At 33.8% G+C, this 15,561-nt stretch overlaps 1 protein-coding gene across 10 annotated transcripts in view; it reads left to right on the forward strand.

The window, feature by feature from the left end:
- Nucleotides 1-15,561, forward strand: part of CNTLN (centlein) — a 308,559-nt gene that overhangs the window by 181,688 nt on the left and 111,310 nt on the right. For all 10 annotated transcript variants that reach the window (XM_038552477.1, XM_038552478.1, XM_038552470.1 and 7 more), the window contains one exon: nucleotides 11,477-11,577. In XM_038552477.1, coding sequence (XP_038408405.1) covers nucleotides 11,477-11,577 — 101 coding nt within the window. The remainder of the gene's footprint in view (nucleotides 1-11,476; nucleotides 11,578-15,561) is intronic.

The raw sequence follows: 15,561 nt of genomic DNA on the forward strand, positions 1-15,561 counted from the left end.
AAAAATATTATGATAGAAAATTCAGTTATTTTTTTTTTTGATGAAGCAAGACTGTCTTCCTAAGCATAAATATTATTTTTCCATATGTAGAATGCGGGGTTAATGAACTGAACTTCACTACATGAGTTGGAAATAAAATTCTCAAAAAAATGTCTACTAAGTCATGATATATTTTGCAAACAAATACATTTTTGGATAACCATCAGCATTGTATGAATTACATACTAGTTTTATTTGATTTTATTATTTAAAGAGAGAGAGAAAGAGAGTGTGAGTGGGGAAGGGCAGAGGAAGGAGAGAATCTATTAATAATAATAGAGTTGGGAGGAAGGCGGATTGGGAGGGAGAGGGAGGGAGAGGGAGGGACCAGCATGGAGCCTGGCACAGGGTTTTTCTTTTTTTTATAAATTTATTTTTTATTGGTGTTCAATTTACCAACATATAGAATAACACCCAGTGCTCATCCCATCAAGTGCCTCCCTCAGTGCCCGTCACCCAGTCACCCCCACCCCCCGCTCACCTCCCTTTCTACCAACCCTAGTTTGTTTCCCAGAGTTAGGAGTCTCTCATGTTCTGTCTCCCTTTCTGATATTTCCCACTCATTTTTTCTCCTTTCCCCTTTATTCCCTTTCACTATTTTTTATATTCCCCACATGAATGAGACCATATAATGTTTATCCTTCTCCAATTGACTTATTTCACTCAGCATAATACCCTCCAGTTCCATCCACGTCGAAGCAAATGGTGGGTATTTGTCATTTTTAATGGCTGAGTAATATTCCATTGTATACATAAACCACATCTTCTTTATCCACTCATCTTTCGATGGACACCGAGGCTCCTTCCACAGTTTGGCTATTGTGGCCATTGCTGCTATAAGCATCGGGGTGCAGGTGTCCTTGCGTTTCACTGCATGTGTATCTTTGGGGTAAATCCCCAAAAGTGCAATTGCTGGGTCGTAGGGCAGATCTATTTTTATCTCTTTGAGGAACCTCCACACAGTTTTCCAGAGTGGCTGCACCAGTTCACATTCCCACCAACAGTGCAAGAGGGTTCCCCTTTCTCCACATCCTCTCCAACATTTGTGGTTTCCTGCTTTGTTAATTTTCCCCATTCTCACTGGGGTGAGGTGGTATCTCATTGTGGTTTTGATTTGTATTTCCCTGATGGCAAGTGATGCAGAGCATTTTCTCATGTGCTTGTTGGCCATGTCTATGTCTTCCTCTGTGAGATTTCTGTTCATGTCTTTTTTTTTTTCTGTTCATGTCTTTTGCCCATTTCATGATTGGATTGTTTGTTTCTTTGCTGTTGAGTTTAATAAGTTCTTTTTAGATCTTGGATACTAGCCCTTTATCTGATAGGTCATTTGCAAATATCTTCTCCCATTCTGTAGGTTGTCTTTTAGTTTTGTTGACTGTTTCTTTTGCTGTTGAAAAGCTTTTGTCACAGGGTTTTATCTCATGACACTGAGATCATGACCTGAGCCAAAACCAAGAGTTGGATGCTCAACCAACTGAACCACCCAGGCACCCCACAATAGTTTTATTTTAAGGCATACAATTTAGTGACATTTAGTGTATTTACAATATTGTGTAGCCATTATCTTTATCCAATCCAAATCATTTTCTTTACTTCAAGAGATCCCATACCCAGTAAGCAGTCACTTCCAATCTCTTCATTTCCACCGTCCTCCAGCTCCTCACAACCACTAATCTACTTTTTATTCCTATGGATTTACCAAGTCTGAATGTTTTATATAAGTAGAATCATGCAATATGTGACCTTTTGCATTTGGCTTCTTTCACTTAACATAAAGTTTTCAAGAATCATTCACATTGTAGTATGTATCAATATGTCATCCTGTTTTATTTTTATTTTTTTAAGATTTTATTTATTTATTCATGAGAGACACAGAGAGAGAGAGAGAGAGAGAGAGGTGGGGGGGGGCTCAGAGACACAGGCAGAGACACAGGCAGAGGGAGAAACAGGCTCCATGCAGGGAGCCTGACGTGGGACTTGATCCTGGGCCCTCCAGGATCACACCCTGGGCTGAAAGTGGCGCTAAACCCCTGTACCACCCGGGCTGCCCATGTCATCCTGTTTTATAGCTGAACAATGTCCCACACTATGTGTTTGTGTGTGTATATATATATACACACAATTTATTCATTCGTCTATTGATAGCCATTTGGGTTGCTTCTACTTTTTGGCTATTGTGAATAGTGCCACTATGAACATTTATGTACAAGTATTTATTTGAATACTTGTTTTCAATTCTTTGGGATATATACCTGTGAGCAGAATTGTTGGATCATATGGTAAGTTCATGTTTAACTTCTTGAGGATCTGCCAAACTGTATTCATTTTATATTCTCAACAGCAATCTACAAAGATTCCACTTGCCCCACATCCTTGTTAACATTTAGTATTTTTTTGTTCTTTCATTTTTAAAAAAATTATTGCTGTTGTTTTAAGGATTTTATTTATTTATTCATGAGAGACACAGAGAGACAGGCAGAGACATAGGCAGAGGGAGAAGCAGGCTTCCTGTGGGAAGCCTGATGTGGGACTTGATCCCAGGACCCCGGGATCACGACCCCAGCCAAAGACAGGTGTTCAACCACTGAGCCACTCTGGTGCCCCCCCAAATTATTATTTTTATAAAATATTATTAAATTTATTAAATTATCCTAGTGAGTGTGAAGTGGTATTTAATTGTGGTGTTGATTTGCATTTTCTTAATGATTAATGAGCATCTTTGCATATGTTTATTTGTCATTTGTGTTTCTTTGTATAAATATCTATTCAAGTCTTTTTTGTATTAAAAAATTGAGTTGCCTTTTTGTCTTTGAGTTATCGGAGTTCTTTGCATACTGTAGTTACTAGACATTTACAAATATTTTCTCCCATTCTGTAGGTGATCTTATTTTCTTAATAGTTTCCTTTGATGAACAAAAGTTTTTAATTTTATGAATTTCTTTTTTCTTTTTTCTTTTTTTGCTTTTACCTTTGGCATCATGCCCATATTGCCATCACCAATTCCAGGGTCATAGAGATTTACCCCCCCATGTTTTTTTCTATGTGTTTTATAGTTTTAATTCATATTTACATCTTTGGTTCATTTTTAGTTAATTTTAAATTTGGTGTGAAGTAGTACAGTGTAGCTCTTTTACATGTGAATATCCAGTTGTTCCACATATTATTTTTTATAGCTTTGAAGAACAGGCTGTATGGTCACATGGAAGAGTTATAATGTGATGAATTAATAAGAATTTAAATTTATTAGTCCTTGAGAAACCAATCCAACATGAAACAGTACAGGCTGTCAGAAGCCAAGCGCAAATGAGAATATGAGTTCTGGGATATTAGTGTAATCAAGGGTTGTACACATTATCAGTGTCTGTTGAAAGGCAATGGAGTTCAAGGCTATGTGGTAATGTGTTTTGAATCTCACTTTAAAATTGAAAATCAGAGACAAGTAATTCAGCCCCTGATACTGGAGACATAGAAAGTAAACTCATCTACCTCTTAAGTCTTCATAAGTAAGAGTGAGAAGTTTCAGAACATGATCAGCCTCATGAAACCTAATTCATTGCTGAGTTAGAGCCCCAAAGCCTAGGATCCCTTAGCCTCCTCTTTTCTATCTCAAGAATGTTTCAGAGTGTGATGCTTCTAGAGGCCTCTAGATAGGCTTTTAGAATACAGTCATGATTCTGTTAAGGTACCAGGGCCTGGAAGCAAGTAAACTTCCATGCTTATAGCTAAGTAAATACTATGTGAAAAGAAAGCTTTTAAACTATAGAGGTTTTTTTTATGATTATTTATTTATTTATTTATTCATGAGAGACAGAGAGACAGAGACACAGGCAGAGGGAGAAGCAGGCTCCATGCAGGGAGCCCGATGCGGGACTTGATCCCAGGATCCCAGGATCACACCCTGGGCCAAAGGGAGGCGCTAAATCTCCGAGCCACCCAGGGATCCCCTATGGAGTTTCGTAATATTAGTTACATAGCACTAAATCTGTGTGACCCTTTGTATTGCGCTTTCACTCATTATTTAAATAAATATGCTAGACACTAGAAGTAAAATATTGAGCAGAACACCTACGCTTTGACCTCACAGAGCTTCAGCTTCTTGGAGAACACAAATAATAATCAAGAAATACCCAAATATCTAATGACAGACTTTGAATGATACGAAGATACAGCTCTGCTATGCCTTCCTATGTTTGCATTTTCCATGCTTCTTTCCATTTTTCCTCCTTGTCTTTCCTTCCCTCTTGTATGGCTAAAATATAAAAAAGAGTTTATACTTTAGTTTGTGGTATTATCAGCTAAATTGGGGGCTATCTATTTTTTATTGCAGCAAAATTTACATAACATTTAATTTACCATTGTAACCATTTTTAGGTGTGTATTTCAGTGCCATTAAATAGGTTCACATTATTGTCCTACCATCACCATCATCCATGTTTAGAACTTTTCATATTCTCAAAATTAAACTGTTACCATTAAGTAATAATTCCCCATTTTCCCTTTTCTCAGCCTTTGTCTTTTTCTCCTTTTGTTCCTACAAATTGCCTATTCTAGGCATTCTATATAAATGGAATCATACAGTATTTTTATTTTTGTATCTGGTTTATTGGTCCTAATGTCTTCCAGGTTTTTCCGTGTTATGGTTTGTGTCCTAATTTCTTTCCTAAGGCTGAATAATAAATACTCTCTTGTATGTATATACCACATTTTGTTCATCCATTCATCCATTATTTTTAAGTTGTTTCCACCTTTCAGCAATTGTATTTTTCTTGTATTTTCATTTTATTTTACTATATAGTTAACAAGAAAGTTAAGAAAAAATATTTTGTAACCATTGGGAGATAATTCTCTGACGTAAATGACGGTGTATTTTGGAGTTTTATTTTCTAACTATTGAGATTAACTTTTGATGCTGATTAATTAGTTGAGACCATATACATATGGTATTTGTTTTTTCAGATCATTTGTCTTAGTCTGGTCAGGCTGCTGTAACAAAATACCACAGAGTAGATAGCTTATTAGCAACAGAAATTTTTCGCAGCTCTGGAGGCTGGAACTCTGAGATCAGGGTGTCAGCATGGTCTGGTGAGGGTCTTCTCTCATGTTGCAGATGTCTTATCCTCACATGATAGAAGGGGTGAGGGAGTTCTATGAGGTCTCTTTTTAAGGACACTAATCCCATTCATGAGAGTATTACCCACATGACCTAAGAACATCCCAAAGATCCAACCTCTTACCTACCACCATCATCTTTGGAGGTTAGAATTTCGACATGAATTTTAGGAGAACACAAACACTCAGGTCATAGCACCATGCATAGTATTTTTAATTTAATTGCTTCTTTCATTTGTTTTCATACATTTTAGGTTCAATATATATTAAATTTTTTAAATTACTTAAGGAATTGCACAGTGTTCACTTAAAGACTTACATAGTATATCTTAAGCATTTAGTGAATGATCACTTGATTTTTTCTGCTAAAGATATTAAATTATTTTCTGTAAGTGTGTTTTGTCAAACTAACAGTCTATTTTAAAATACCTTTTCTTTAAAAAACAAAACTGGAAGTGTTACAATTCTAGACTTCAAGTTATATTACAAAGCTGGAGTAAGCAAAACTATATGGTATTGCCACAAAAAAAGATACATAGATTGGGGCACCTGGCTGGCTCAGTCAGTAGACCATGTGACTCTTGATCTTGGGGTCATAAGTTTGAGCCTTGTGTTGGGCATAGAGACTACATAAAAAAGAAAAAAAGAAAATATAGACACATAGGCCAATGGAACAGAATAGAAAACCCAGAAATAAACCTATAGTTCTATGGCCAATTAATCTTCAACAAAGGTGGAATGAATATTCAATGAGAAATGGACAATCTCTCCAATAAATGGTGTTTGGAAAACTGGACAACTACACGGAAAAGAATGAAACTGGGCCACTTTCTCACACTGTACACAAAAATAAACTCAAAATGGATTAAGGACTGCCCAGAGTATCATACCACATATTGCTAGCCCAGGAAAAGACCCTTTTAGGTAAAGTGAACTAGCATGCATGAGTAGGGTATTGCAGTATTTTTGTAATAGTGAAGAGAAGCAATCAAAATGACCATTAGAAAAAAAAACAAAAAAACAAAAAAAACCAAAATGACCATTAGTAGCTTATGAAAGTGCATTATAATACATTAAGATAATGTGATACTATACTACATTTAGCATGAATAAATTTGATCTATATTTATCAAAATGGAAATGTCTCTAAAGCAAAAGTTGAGTTAAAAGAAGGAATGAGTAATAGTATTTCATATATCATAGTATATTTCTCTAAAATATAAAATTTAAAATCATATATTAGTGTCATATTTTTGTAGATACATGTTTGCATACATACATACATACATACATACATATGTATCCACAAAAGTATGTATAACTATACACACACACACACACACTATTAAAACACAAAACAGAAATATACATACCAAATCAAAGAAGAAACGGGTTTTATCTGGGGAGGAAAGAAAGGTGGAATATTGTAAGAGGTAATATTATTTACAGGACATTTTATTTTTTTCACAAAAATAAAAGCTTTGAATTAAGTATGGCATCTAATCTTAATGTTTTTAAACTCAAATATTTGGCACACTAATGTTGGTTATACTACTTTTCATACTTTTGTTACATTTGAAATATTTTTTCTGTTTTCTTAAGTATGTACTCAAAAGACCCAGTAAAACCACTTCCAGTTGAAAATCCTAAAGATATCTTGTGGATAGGCACATATGTTCGCTATAGAATTGTTTATAATTATGAAAAATGCGAAATAACCAAAATAACAGATGATATAACTGTATAGCTAAGAGTTCCAAGAACTTCAATTTAAAAGAAAACTATTTTAATTAGTATACTATACCATATTCTCATACCATACACAAAAATCAATTCTAGATGACTACAGGCCTAATTGTGAAGGGTTAACTAATAAAGATTTTATTTATTTACTTTTTTATTCTTTTGAAGGAGGGAAAAAGAGAAGAGGGGAATCTGAAGCAGGCTCTACACCCAATGCAGAGCCCAGTGTGGGGTTTGATCTCACAACCCTAAAATCATGACCTGAGCAGAAATGTAGAGTCAGATGCTTAACCGACTGAGCCACCAGGTGCTCTGTGTGAAGTAATAGAACTGTTAAATGAAAACAAAAGAGAACATCTATTTGTGTAGTAGGCAGAGGCTTCTTAAAATAGATTAAATATAAACTAAAAATTGATAAACTGGGCAATATTAAAACCAAGAGTCTCTGTTTATCAAAAGATGTCGTTAAATGACTTAAAAGACAACATTTGGAATGAAAAAGAGATATTTGCAGTATATATGTCCAACAGAGGACTAGCATCCTGAATATCTGAAGAATTCCTATGAATAATAAAGGACAGTCAACCCAATAGAAAAATGAGCAAAACAGTTGAATAGATATATCATAAAAGAGCACATCCACATGGTCAGTGCACATATGAAAAAGTGCTCTGTGTGATTTTTCTTCTTTTTCTAGTTTTTATAATTGGGAGCTTCATTGTAGATCTTTTTTCCTAATATAAACATATAGTGCTGTAGGCGGCCACTTAAGCACTGCATTAGCACCTCACATTTTGAAATGCGGTGCTTTAGTTTTTTATTTTTAAATTCCTTTTGGGAACTTCCTCAAGAGAAAAAGATTTTAAAAGGTTTAAGTTGGGGGACTTCTCAGACATATTCTGGTTATTAATTTATAATTTTATTGTGGCCACAGAAGATACTTTTCATGATTTAGATCTTTTTAATTTTACTGAGAATTGTTTTATGGTCCAACAGGTGATTTTATCTTAGTGAAAGCTCCATGAAAGCTCTTGAAAACTGTTATTGGGTGGAATGTTTTATAAATGTCTATTAGGTCAATTTTTTTCATAGTGCTTTTCAAATATTCAGTGTCCTAGTTTCCATTCACTTTCTCTATTGATTACTGAGACAGGTGTATTTAAAATCTCAGGTTAAACATTTTCAGGTTTTTAAAAAACACTGTTAGCACAGGTTTCAAGTATCCTTCTTCAGAGATTTGCTTTATCCCTACTCATTAGATGACTCTTGAATTATTTGTTGAATGCCTGTGGTGATCAACAAAGATTCTCCTCTCTAGCTGGTCAGAATTCAGTGTCTCCCAGTCATGTGTAAACCCTTGGAATAGCTCTTTAATGGCTCCAGTTGTACTTTGCCTGTCTTGTTGAATTTTGTAGTATGTATATGCTACAAAATATTTAACCATTCTCAAAAGAATTCTTATGCTATTTCTTTTTGTAGCTCCCTCCTCTGTGGGTGCTGTGTGTCACAAATTCCATCATTTTAGCCTTCCCAAACTCCAGTCTTTTTTTGTTCATCTCAGCAAGGCCATCATGTTTTTCTTGGGACCCCTCCCTGCATCATGGTCTGGAGAGTGGCTCCTGACAGAAATCTGGGCTATCATTAGGGCTCTCTTTGTTAATTTCCTTTCTCTCAAGCATCACAGTTCTCTGCTGCCTCTTGTCCAGCGTCCAAATACAGTCATTTCATGTATTTTGTCCAGTAAGAAGGAGATTCTGGTCCTTCAGAATGTTAGAAACATCAGAATAAGTGGGCAGTAAATCAGAGTCAGTAAATAGCCAATGTTCATCCTGCTCAAGGATGCTGATTATGAGCCCCTCCTCCAAACATCCATTAAGATGTGGTCTGTTGGTGCTTAGTTTGACTCAAGAACAATTGTTCCCCGATATTTATGTGTACTTATTAAAAGTAAGGACTGTTTAAGTTCTTTCCTTTTTTAAATAGTTCTTTCAAGACAAAATAAAAAAAAAAACAAGGTATAAGTATAAAATGCCTCTAAATAAGCAAGAAGTAATATTTGCAATAATTAGAGCCCTGTGTTCTGCTATGTTAGTGATCTGAGAGCCGAAGAAAACTAAGTTGAGATGAGCTACATCTGTTTTTTCTTTGTTGGGGCCATCTTATTTCAGAATGTTCCATGTTCTTAGTTAGACAAAGCAGGAACTAATACAAACTTAATTGCTGTGTGGATGGGTGTATGTGTGTGCATGTTTGTATGCTTCTCCCATCAATCTGTAACCTACATGAGAAACTGCAGTAATCACAGAATCCTAATTTTTAAAATCCATATATGTATATTTTTATTTTTATATTAAAAATATATAATCATCAAACTGTAAACATCAATTTTTTCAAGGAAGAATCTGAGTGAGGAAAAGAAAAGCAGAGACTACTTGTTTTTTTAATATTTATATAAACTATATAAATATAAAAATATTTCTAAATATATATGTTATAATTTAATAAATTTTTGATAAGACAAAATATAAGATTATAATAAGATATAAGTATATTTCTTAAATTGTTGAATATATAGCAGTTTAGAGCTGCTGTATATTCCTGGTAAATCATTCGTTTGGTCATTATGTAATGACCATCTTCATCTTTAATACTGGTTTTTTTCTTAGTGTACATTTTATTTTTTATGCTCCTTTAAAAAATCCTTCTCTTGACTTATATTGAACACATTTTATTCATTTCTTTTTTTGACTTCTGATTTGTAAATTTTATATTTGTTTTCCATTCTTTAAATGCTTTTTCTTGAAATTATACTTCATTCATTTTACAAACTAAGGTTCATCAGCACCTGTATCCTCTCCAACAATATAGGATTCTTAAAATACTGTAACTCTGATCATTTCCTTAATCTTATATCATTTTATGTTCAGAATTTTAGTTTTATCATATTCTATTTCTACCTTCATTTAGATATATTAGCTTACATGATAAATGTTGGTTTACTTCCTATCCTATACACATTTATAGATGTCTTTCATCATCATTGCCTATTTTGTTTCATACATTGATTTTGAGTTTTTTTTTCTACCTAAAACATTTTCCTTAATAGTTCTTTCATCAGATATCTATGAATAGTAAACCTTCGAATGTTGAAGATATTACTTATTTTTCTTCCAGCTTTCCTTATTGCTAGAAGTCTTCTGTCACTCTAAAGCTCTTTAGTTCTTAATTAACATCTCTTCTCAATATGGTTGATTTTAAGATTGCCTCTTTTTCTGTGGTGTCCTGCAGTTTTCCTCTGTTTCTAACTGTGAATAGTTTTATTTATTCTGTTTGCAGTTTGTGATACTCTCAATCTATTAATTCACATTTTTATCAGCTCTCAGTTTTCAGTCATTATATATATAATGTTTTCAATCAATTATTATGTTTTTAAAAATATGTTTTGTCACCTCTTTTTCCTTTTTTTCAACATTTTTAAAATTCTAATTTTATAAAAACTCATTTTGAATTGTTCATAATTTCAATTTCTTTAGTATACATTCTCCCGTTTTGGTTGAGGTGATATATATATACTATCTTCATGGCTTTGAACTTATTTATACAATTATCTGCACATATAACTTCTGTGAGGTTCTCTTTCTCCTATCCATTCTCTCAGTTCTGGAAGTCTGTCTTATAATAGATGATTGTGTCTGCCTGAACTCTTCAGTGGACACTGGCCATGAACCAATTTTTATATTATTGTCAATTCTTCAGATCTCTGTAAATGTATATGGCTCAATTTTGAAACCAGTAATATAGGCTTGCCTTGTTTTAGTGAAACTCTGACCAAATAAAGTCTGATACTTATGTTTCATTCTGCAATTTTTTGTCTCCATCTTGCTATATTTAGCCCAGTTTGTCTCTCAGTCATGAAGGGCCTTGGGCATAAACTTCCATCCCCATTCAGATCTGAAGGTCTGAGGTCTCCATGGGCAGTATTTGATCCAATCTCTCACCATGGCAGCTCAATTCCATTTTAGTAGTAAGGGTTCTTTGTCTTTTCTTGGCATCTAGAAATGTACGTTCTATGTCTTCAGTATATGTATTAACATTTTTATTATGATTTTTACATAGTGTATCTGTGGTTGGGTTGGGGTGCCTGGTTGGCTGTCAGTATAGCATGTGATGATTGATCTTAGGGCTCTAATTAGAACCCCATATTGGGTGTAAAGATTACTTAAAAATCTTAAAAAAATAATAAAAATAAATAAATAAATAAATAAATAAATAAATAAATAAAATAAAATCTTAGAAAAAAAGTGATTGGGTAACTTGATACATTTTTTATTATATAGACTATGTTTTAAGTATTAAACATGTTTATTTACATAAATTAAAAATCACTTAAAACATTTTACTTTCCAGATTCTCATTAAAATTTAATTTTAATTATTAGGATATGTTAATAGTGGTATATTTTTCCTTTAATTTACTACTATCTAATTCATATTTTATTAAATATATTTACTACCTTTATCTGTTTGCTACATTATTCCTTAACTTACATGTTTTAAATAGTCATTTATTGTGTTAATTTTCATAGGATGAATCTTCAAGAAGAACTGGATAAACTTAAAGTACATATATCTATTGATAAGGCAAAAATACAAGAATTGAATACATGTATGGCAGAGAAGAGAGAAGGTACATTTTTTGTGAGAATAAATATTTAATACAGGGATTTAAAAATTATCTAGTCCTTGATGTTTTATTTTCAATTTATTATAAGAATCTTATCCTTTCCTCCTTCTTTCTAGTGCTTTACTTATTGATATGTTAACATTTTTACTTTTCACAAGAAAATAAAATAGGACACCTAAATGTCAGCTTTATAATTCATAAAGGTGTTTGTTTTTTATTCATCGATAAGATTTACTAGCTATGTTTGTTCAAAGCTATGTTTGTTTCTATAAATTATATAGAATTATTTACTCAATATTACTAATTCATTTATATTTTTGTTTGACATTACATTTTTCTGGAACTCATTTAGTTCCTATCTATTTTCCTGGAATCAATATCATAGAGGTAGAAGAAAACTTAGAGATCTGCAAATCTCTCAACTCCCTGAGGGAATATATCTGTTCCAATTAAAGGATTATTCCTTTGTTAAAATTAAGATAACTATATTTACTCTAAGACTTCAGTCCTTACTGTAATACCTTATTAGAAAAAAGTAAATAAGATTAGGACAGAATTTCTCCTTGTTTAACTTTACTAGAGCTTCATTGTTACCACAATACTTTTTAGGTGTTGACAATTTAACAATTAACTTAATTTGTACTTAATAAGTTTTCATATGCCACTCATCTGCCCATTGTCCCAATTACTGTTGTTACTCCATTTGCTCTTAGTTAGGTCTCTGGTGACTTATCAAAGCCAATGTTTGAAATCTTTTATTTTACACCACTGATTTATATCATATCTCAAGCTTACTCTTTTTTTTTTTTTTTTTGCTTCTGAAACATTGGTTTTCCTTTTTTTACCTTCTACTGTTCTACTGTGCTTGCCTGTATTTTCACTGTTTCTTCCACTGGAACTTCCTTCCATTTATTCCTTAACTATTGGAGTACTCTAAAATTATATCCTTGGCTTACTTTTTAAAAATAATAACTATAGTTCCTGGAAAAATTACACATACTTGTATATATTCAAGCAGTAAGAAAGAATTTAAAAAGAAAAGCATCCTAATTCACACTTAAAAATCAAAATTTCAATCTTAATTATCAAGTGAAATCTCTCTTAATACTTATATAGAAAGAATTCTAGGGATTCCTGGGTGGCTCAGCAGTTCAGCACATACCTTTGGCCCAGGCGTAATCCTGGAGTCCCAGGATCGAGTCCCGTGTTGGGCTCCGGGCATGGAGCCTGCTTCTCCCTCTGCCTGTCTCTCTCTCTCTCTCTCTCTCTGTCTCATGAATAAATAAATAAAATGTTTAAGAAAAAAAAAAAGAATTCTAGTCAGATAAATTGTGCAAAAAGAAAACCATATGTATGCTATTTTTAAAAAATTATGTTTACAGAATTTACGTATTTTATGTAATTTACGTAATTTACGTTTATTATGGAGAGACATCTGGTTTTCCCTCCTTCTTGTACATCAGTCTTTAGATGTGGCTTGATTTTTCCATGTGAATTTTTAGTTTATTCAACTTGATGTTCCAATATTTAAAGAGTATATATATGTCTTGATATACTTTATTTTAAATCATAATTTTGGATTATCCATGTAATTTATTACTTTTCAATTAAGATTTTCCTGAATTACAAGGAAATGTATTTTTGCATATTCCATTTTTTTATACACTCTAATTCAAGGATATCAGTTGTCTTTATGTTTTGTTACTTTTTGTTTGACTTTCATATCTGTTTTCTTCTAATTCTTTAATCTTTGTCTTTTTCTTCTGCATACAGTTTATTTAAACACTTTTCCTTCATCAGTAATTCAATTTTGAACTCTATCTATCTATCTATCTATCTATCTATCTATCTATCTATACACACACATACATATATGTACATATATCTTCTTTCCTTTGTTCTTTCTAATATTTCTGTTAAATCCATAATGATGTTTTCTGGTTCTCAGTTTATTTCTTCTGCTCTTCAAATTCCCCACTTTATTTCCTTTGTATATCTTATTATTTCTTTTCTAAGCTCATATTTTATTAAATTCAGGGTTTTGGCAAGTTTTTTTCTTTTTTTTTTCTTCCAGAAAGGATTTTAAATCTGTGTTTTGTTAAGTGTCCATATCACTCCACCTACTAGGGAGTGTTTCCTATTCTGGAAGGGGTGATCCCAAAGATTTATTTATTTTTTTTAAAGATTTTATTTATTCATAGAGAGAGAGAGAGAGAGAGGCAGAGACACAGGCAGAGGGAGAAGCAGGCACCATACAGAGAGCCTGACGTGGGACTCGATCCGGGTCTCCAGGATCACGCCCTGGGCTGCAGGCGGCCCTAAACCGCTGCGCCACTGGGGCTGCCCCCAAAGATTTAAACTGGTATTTGACTTTACATATAGCAACATGGTGGCTCTTATTTTCACTAAGAACCATTCCTTCTGCTCTTCATTCCTCCTGTAGATCCAGATTTACTTTTGGTGTCATTTTCTATTTTCCCAAAGGATTCCTTTTAGTATTTATATAGTGCACATCTGCTGGTGATGGATTCTTTCCACTTTTATACCTGAAAAAGCAATCTTTATTTTTGTTTTCTTTTTGAAAGATATTTTCACCAAGTATAGAATTATGCATTGGCAGTTTTTTTTTTCCATTCAATACTTAAGAAAATTTGTTCTACTACTTCTGTCTTAAAATGTTTCCAGTGATAATTATATCATTCTTATCTTTTTTTCAGAGGTATGTAACATTTCTTTTTTTTCCCACACTCTGGTATTGGGGGAATGAACTATTCTTGGGCCTGTGTGAATTTTGAAGATTGTTTCCTCTAGTATTTTTAGGGGGTTCTTTTTTTGGGTCATTTACACACATTCCTGTGCTGATCAATATTTAGGTGAAGACTTGAGAAGGAACCTTTTATAGATCTTCAGAGCTCTCCCTCTCTCTGAGCAGATTTGTGTTCTTAGACACTTTATCCTGCACCTCAATCTTCCTTGGACTCTGGGATCCCTGGACTCTGGGATCTCAAGTTCCCAGTTTGCTTCAAGCTAAGAAGATCACCAAATTCCATTTAGTCCCACATTTTTGTGCTGTAGCCTGGAAGGTCTCTAGGCAGTATGCGGGAGCCATGATTGAGTTCATTCCTTTTGTTTGACCACTCTCAGGGATGACTTCCTCTCATTGTTTTATGCCCAATGTCTGACAACCATTGTTTTCATCTGTTTTCTCTAGTTTTAGTTGTTCCATGTGGATGGGTAAATCTGGTGCCTCTGCTACTTACTTTTATTGTCATTAAGCTTGTTTTCCCTGGATGAAAATCCCAAATCTATATGAATAGTAGCCTTTTTCCACGTACCAGATATATTTTTCTTATTTCCCGCTACCTGTTTTCCCCTGGCTATCTTTACAATGATTTCAAAAGTTCTGCATATTTTTTAAAAAATCTCATTACCTTTCCTAGCAAATCAGTTCTGCCTCCTCTAACTTCCCACATGAGCACTGTAAGCCCCTACCACACTAAATTTCTCTTTATACTAAAGATTGCAATTCATGGTGTAGTGAATCTGCTACAATCCCACAGTATCTCTGTTAGGAGCTTACCTGAGCTGAACTGCCAGGTGTCCACATAACTGACTTAAGATCATAAGCCAAAATGAAAGTAATAGTCAAGCCTTTAATCACTTACTATATAAGCAAGAGGCTAAAGTAGAGAAAGTGCCAACTCCCTCTGTTCTGTCTTCCCCCTGGAACTGTAGGCCATTTGAGGATCAGATGGATCAACACAGAGCTGTTGTCTTACAGCCAAGGAGCCCTGAGCTAAAGTCTCCTGCATTTTTATTGATGTGGGTCTTTGGGGAGAAAAAAGGGCAGGGCTAGGAGAGGGAAGGTACTGAGTACTGAATCAGATGGAAGAACAATATTTCAAGGTTACCTCCACCCCAGCTACCAGATAAGATCTTGGCGGGGGGATTTGAAGAGGCCCTCAGCCAAAGGGCTGCCAGGCAGTA

Source organism: Canis lupus, chromosome 11, assembly GCF_011100685.1.
Source record: "Canis lupus familiaris isolate Mischka breed German Shepherd chromosome 11, alternate assembly UU_Cfam_GSD_1.0, whole genome shotgun sequence".
NCBI classification, from domain to species: Eukaryota; Metazoa; Chordata; class Mammalia; order Carnivora; family Canidae; genus Canis; species Canis lupus.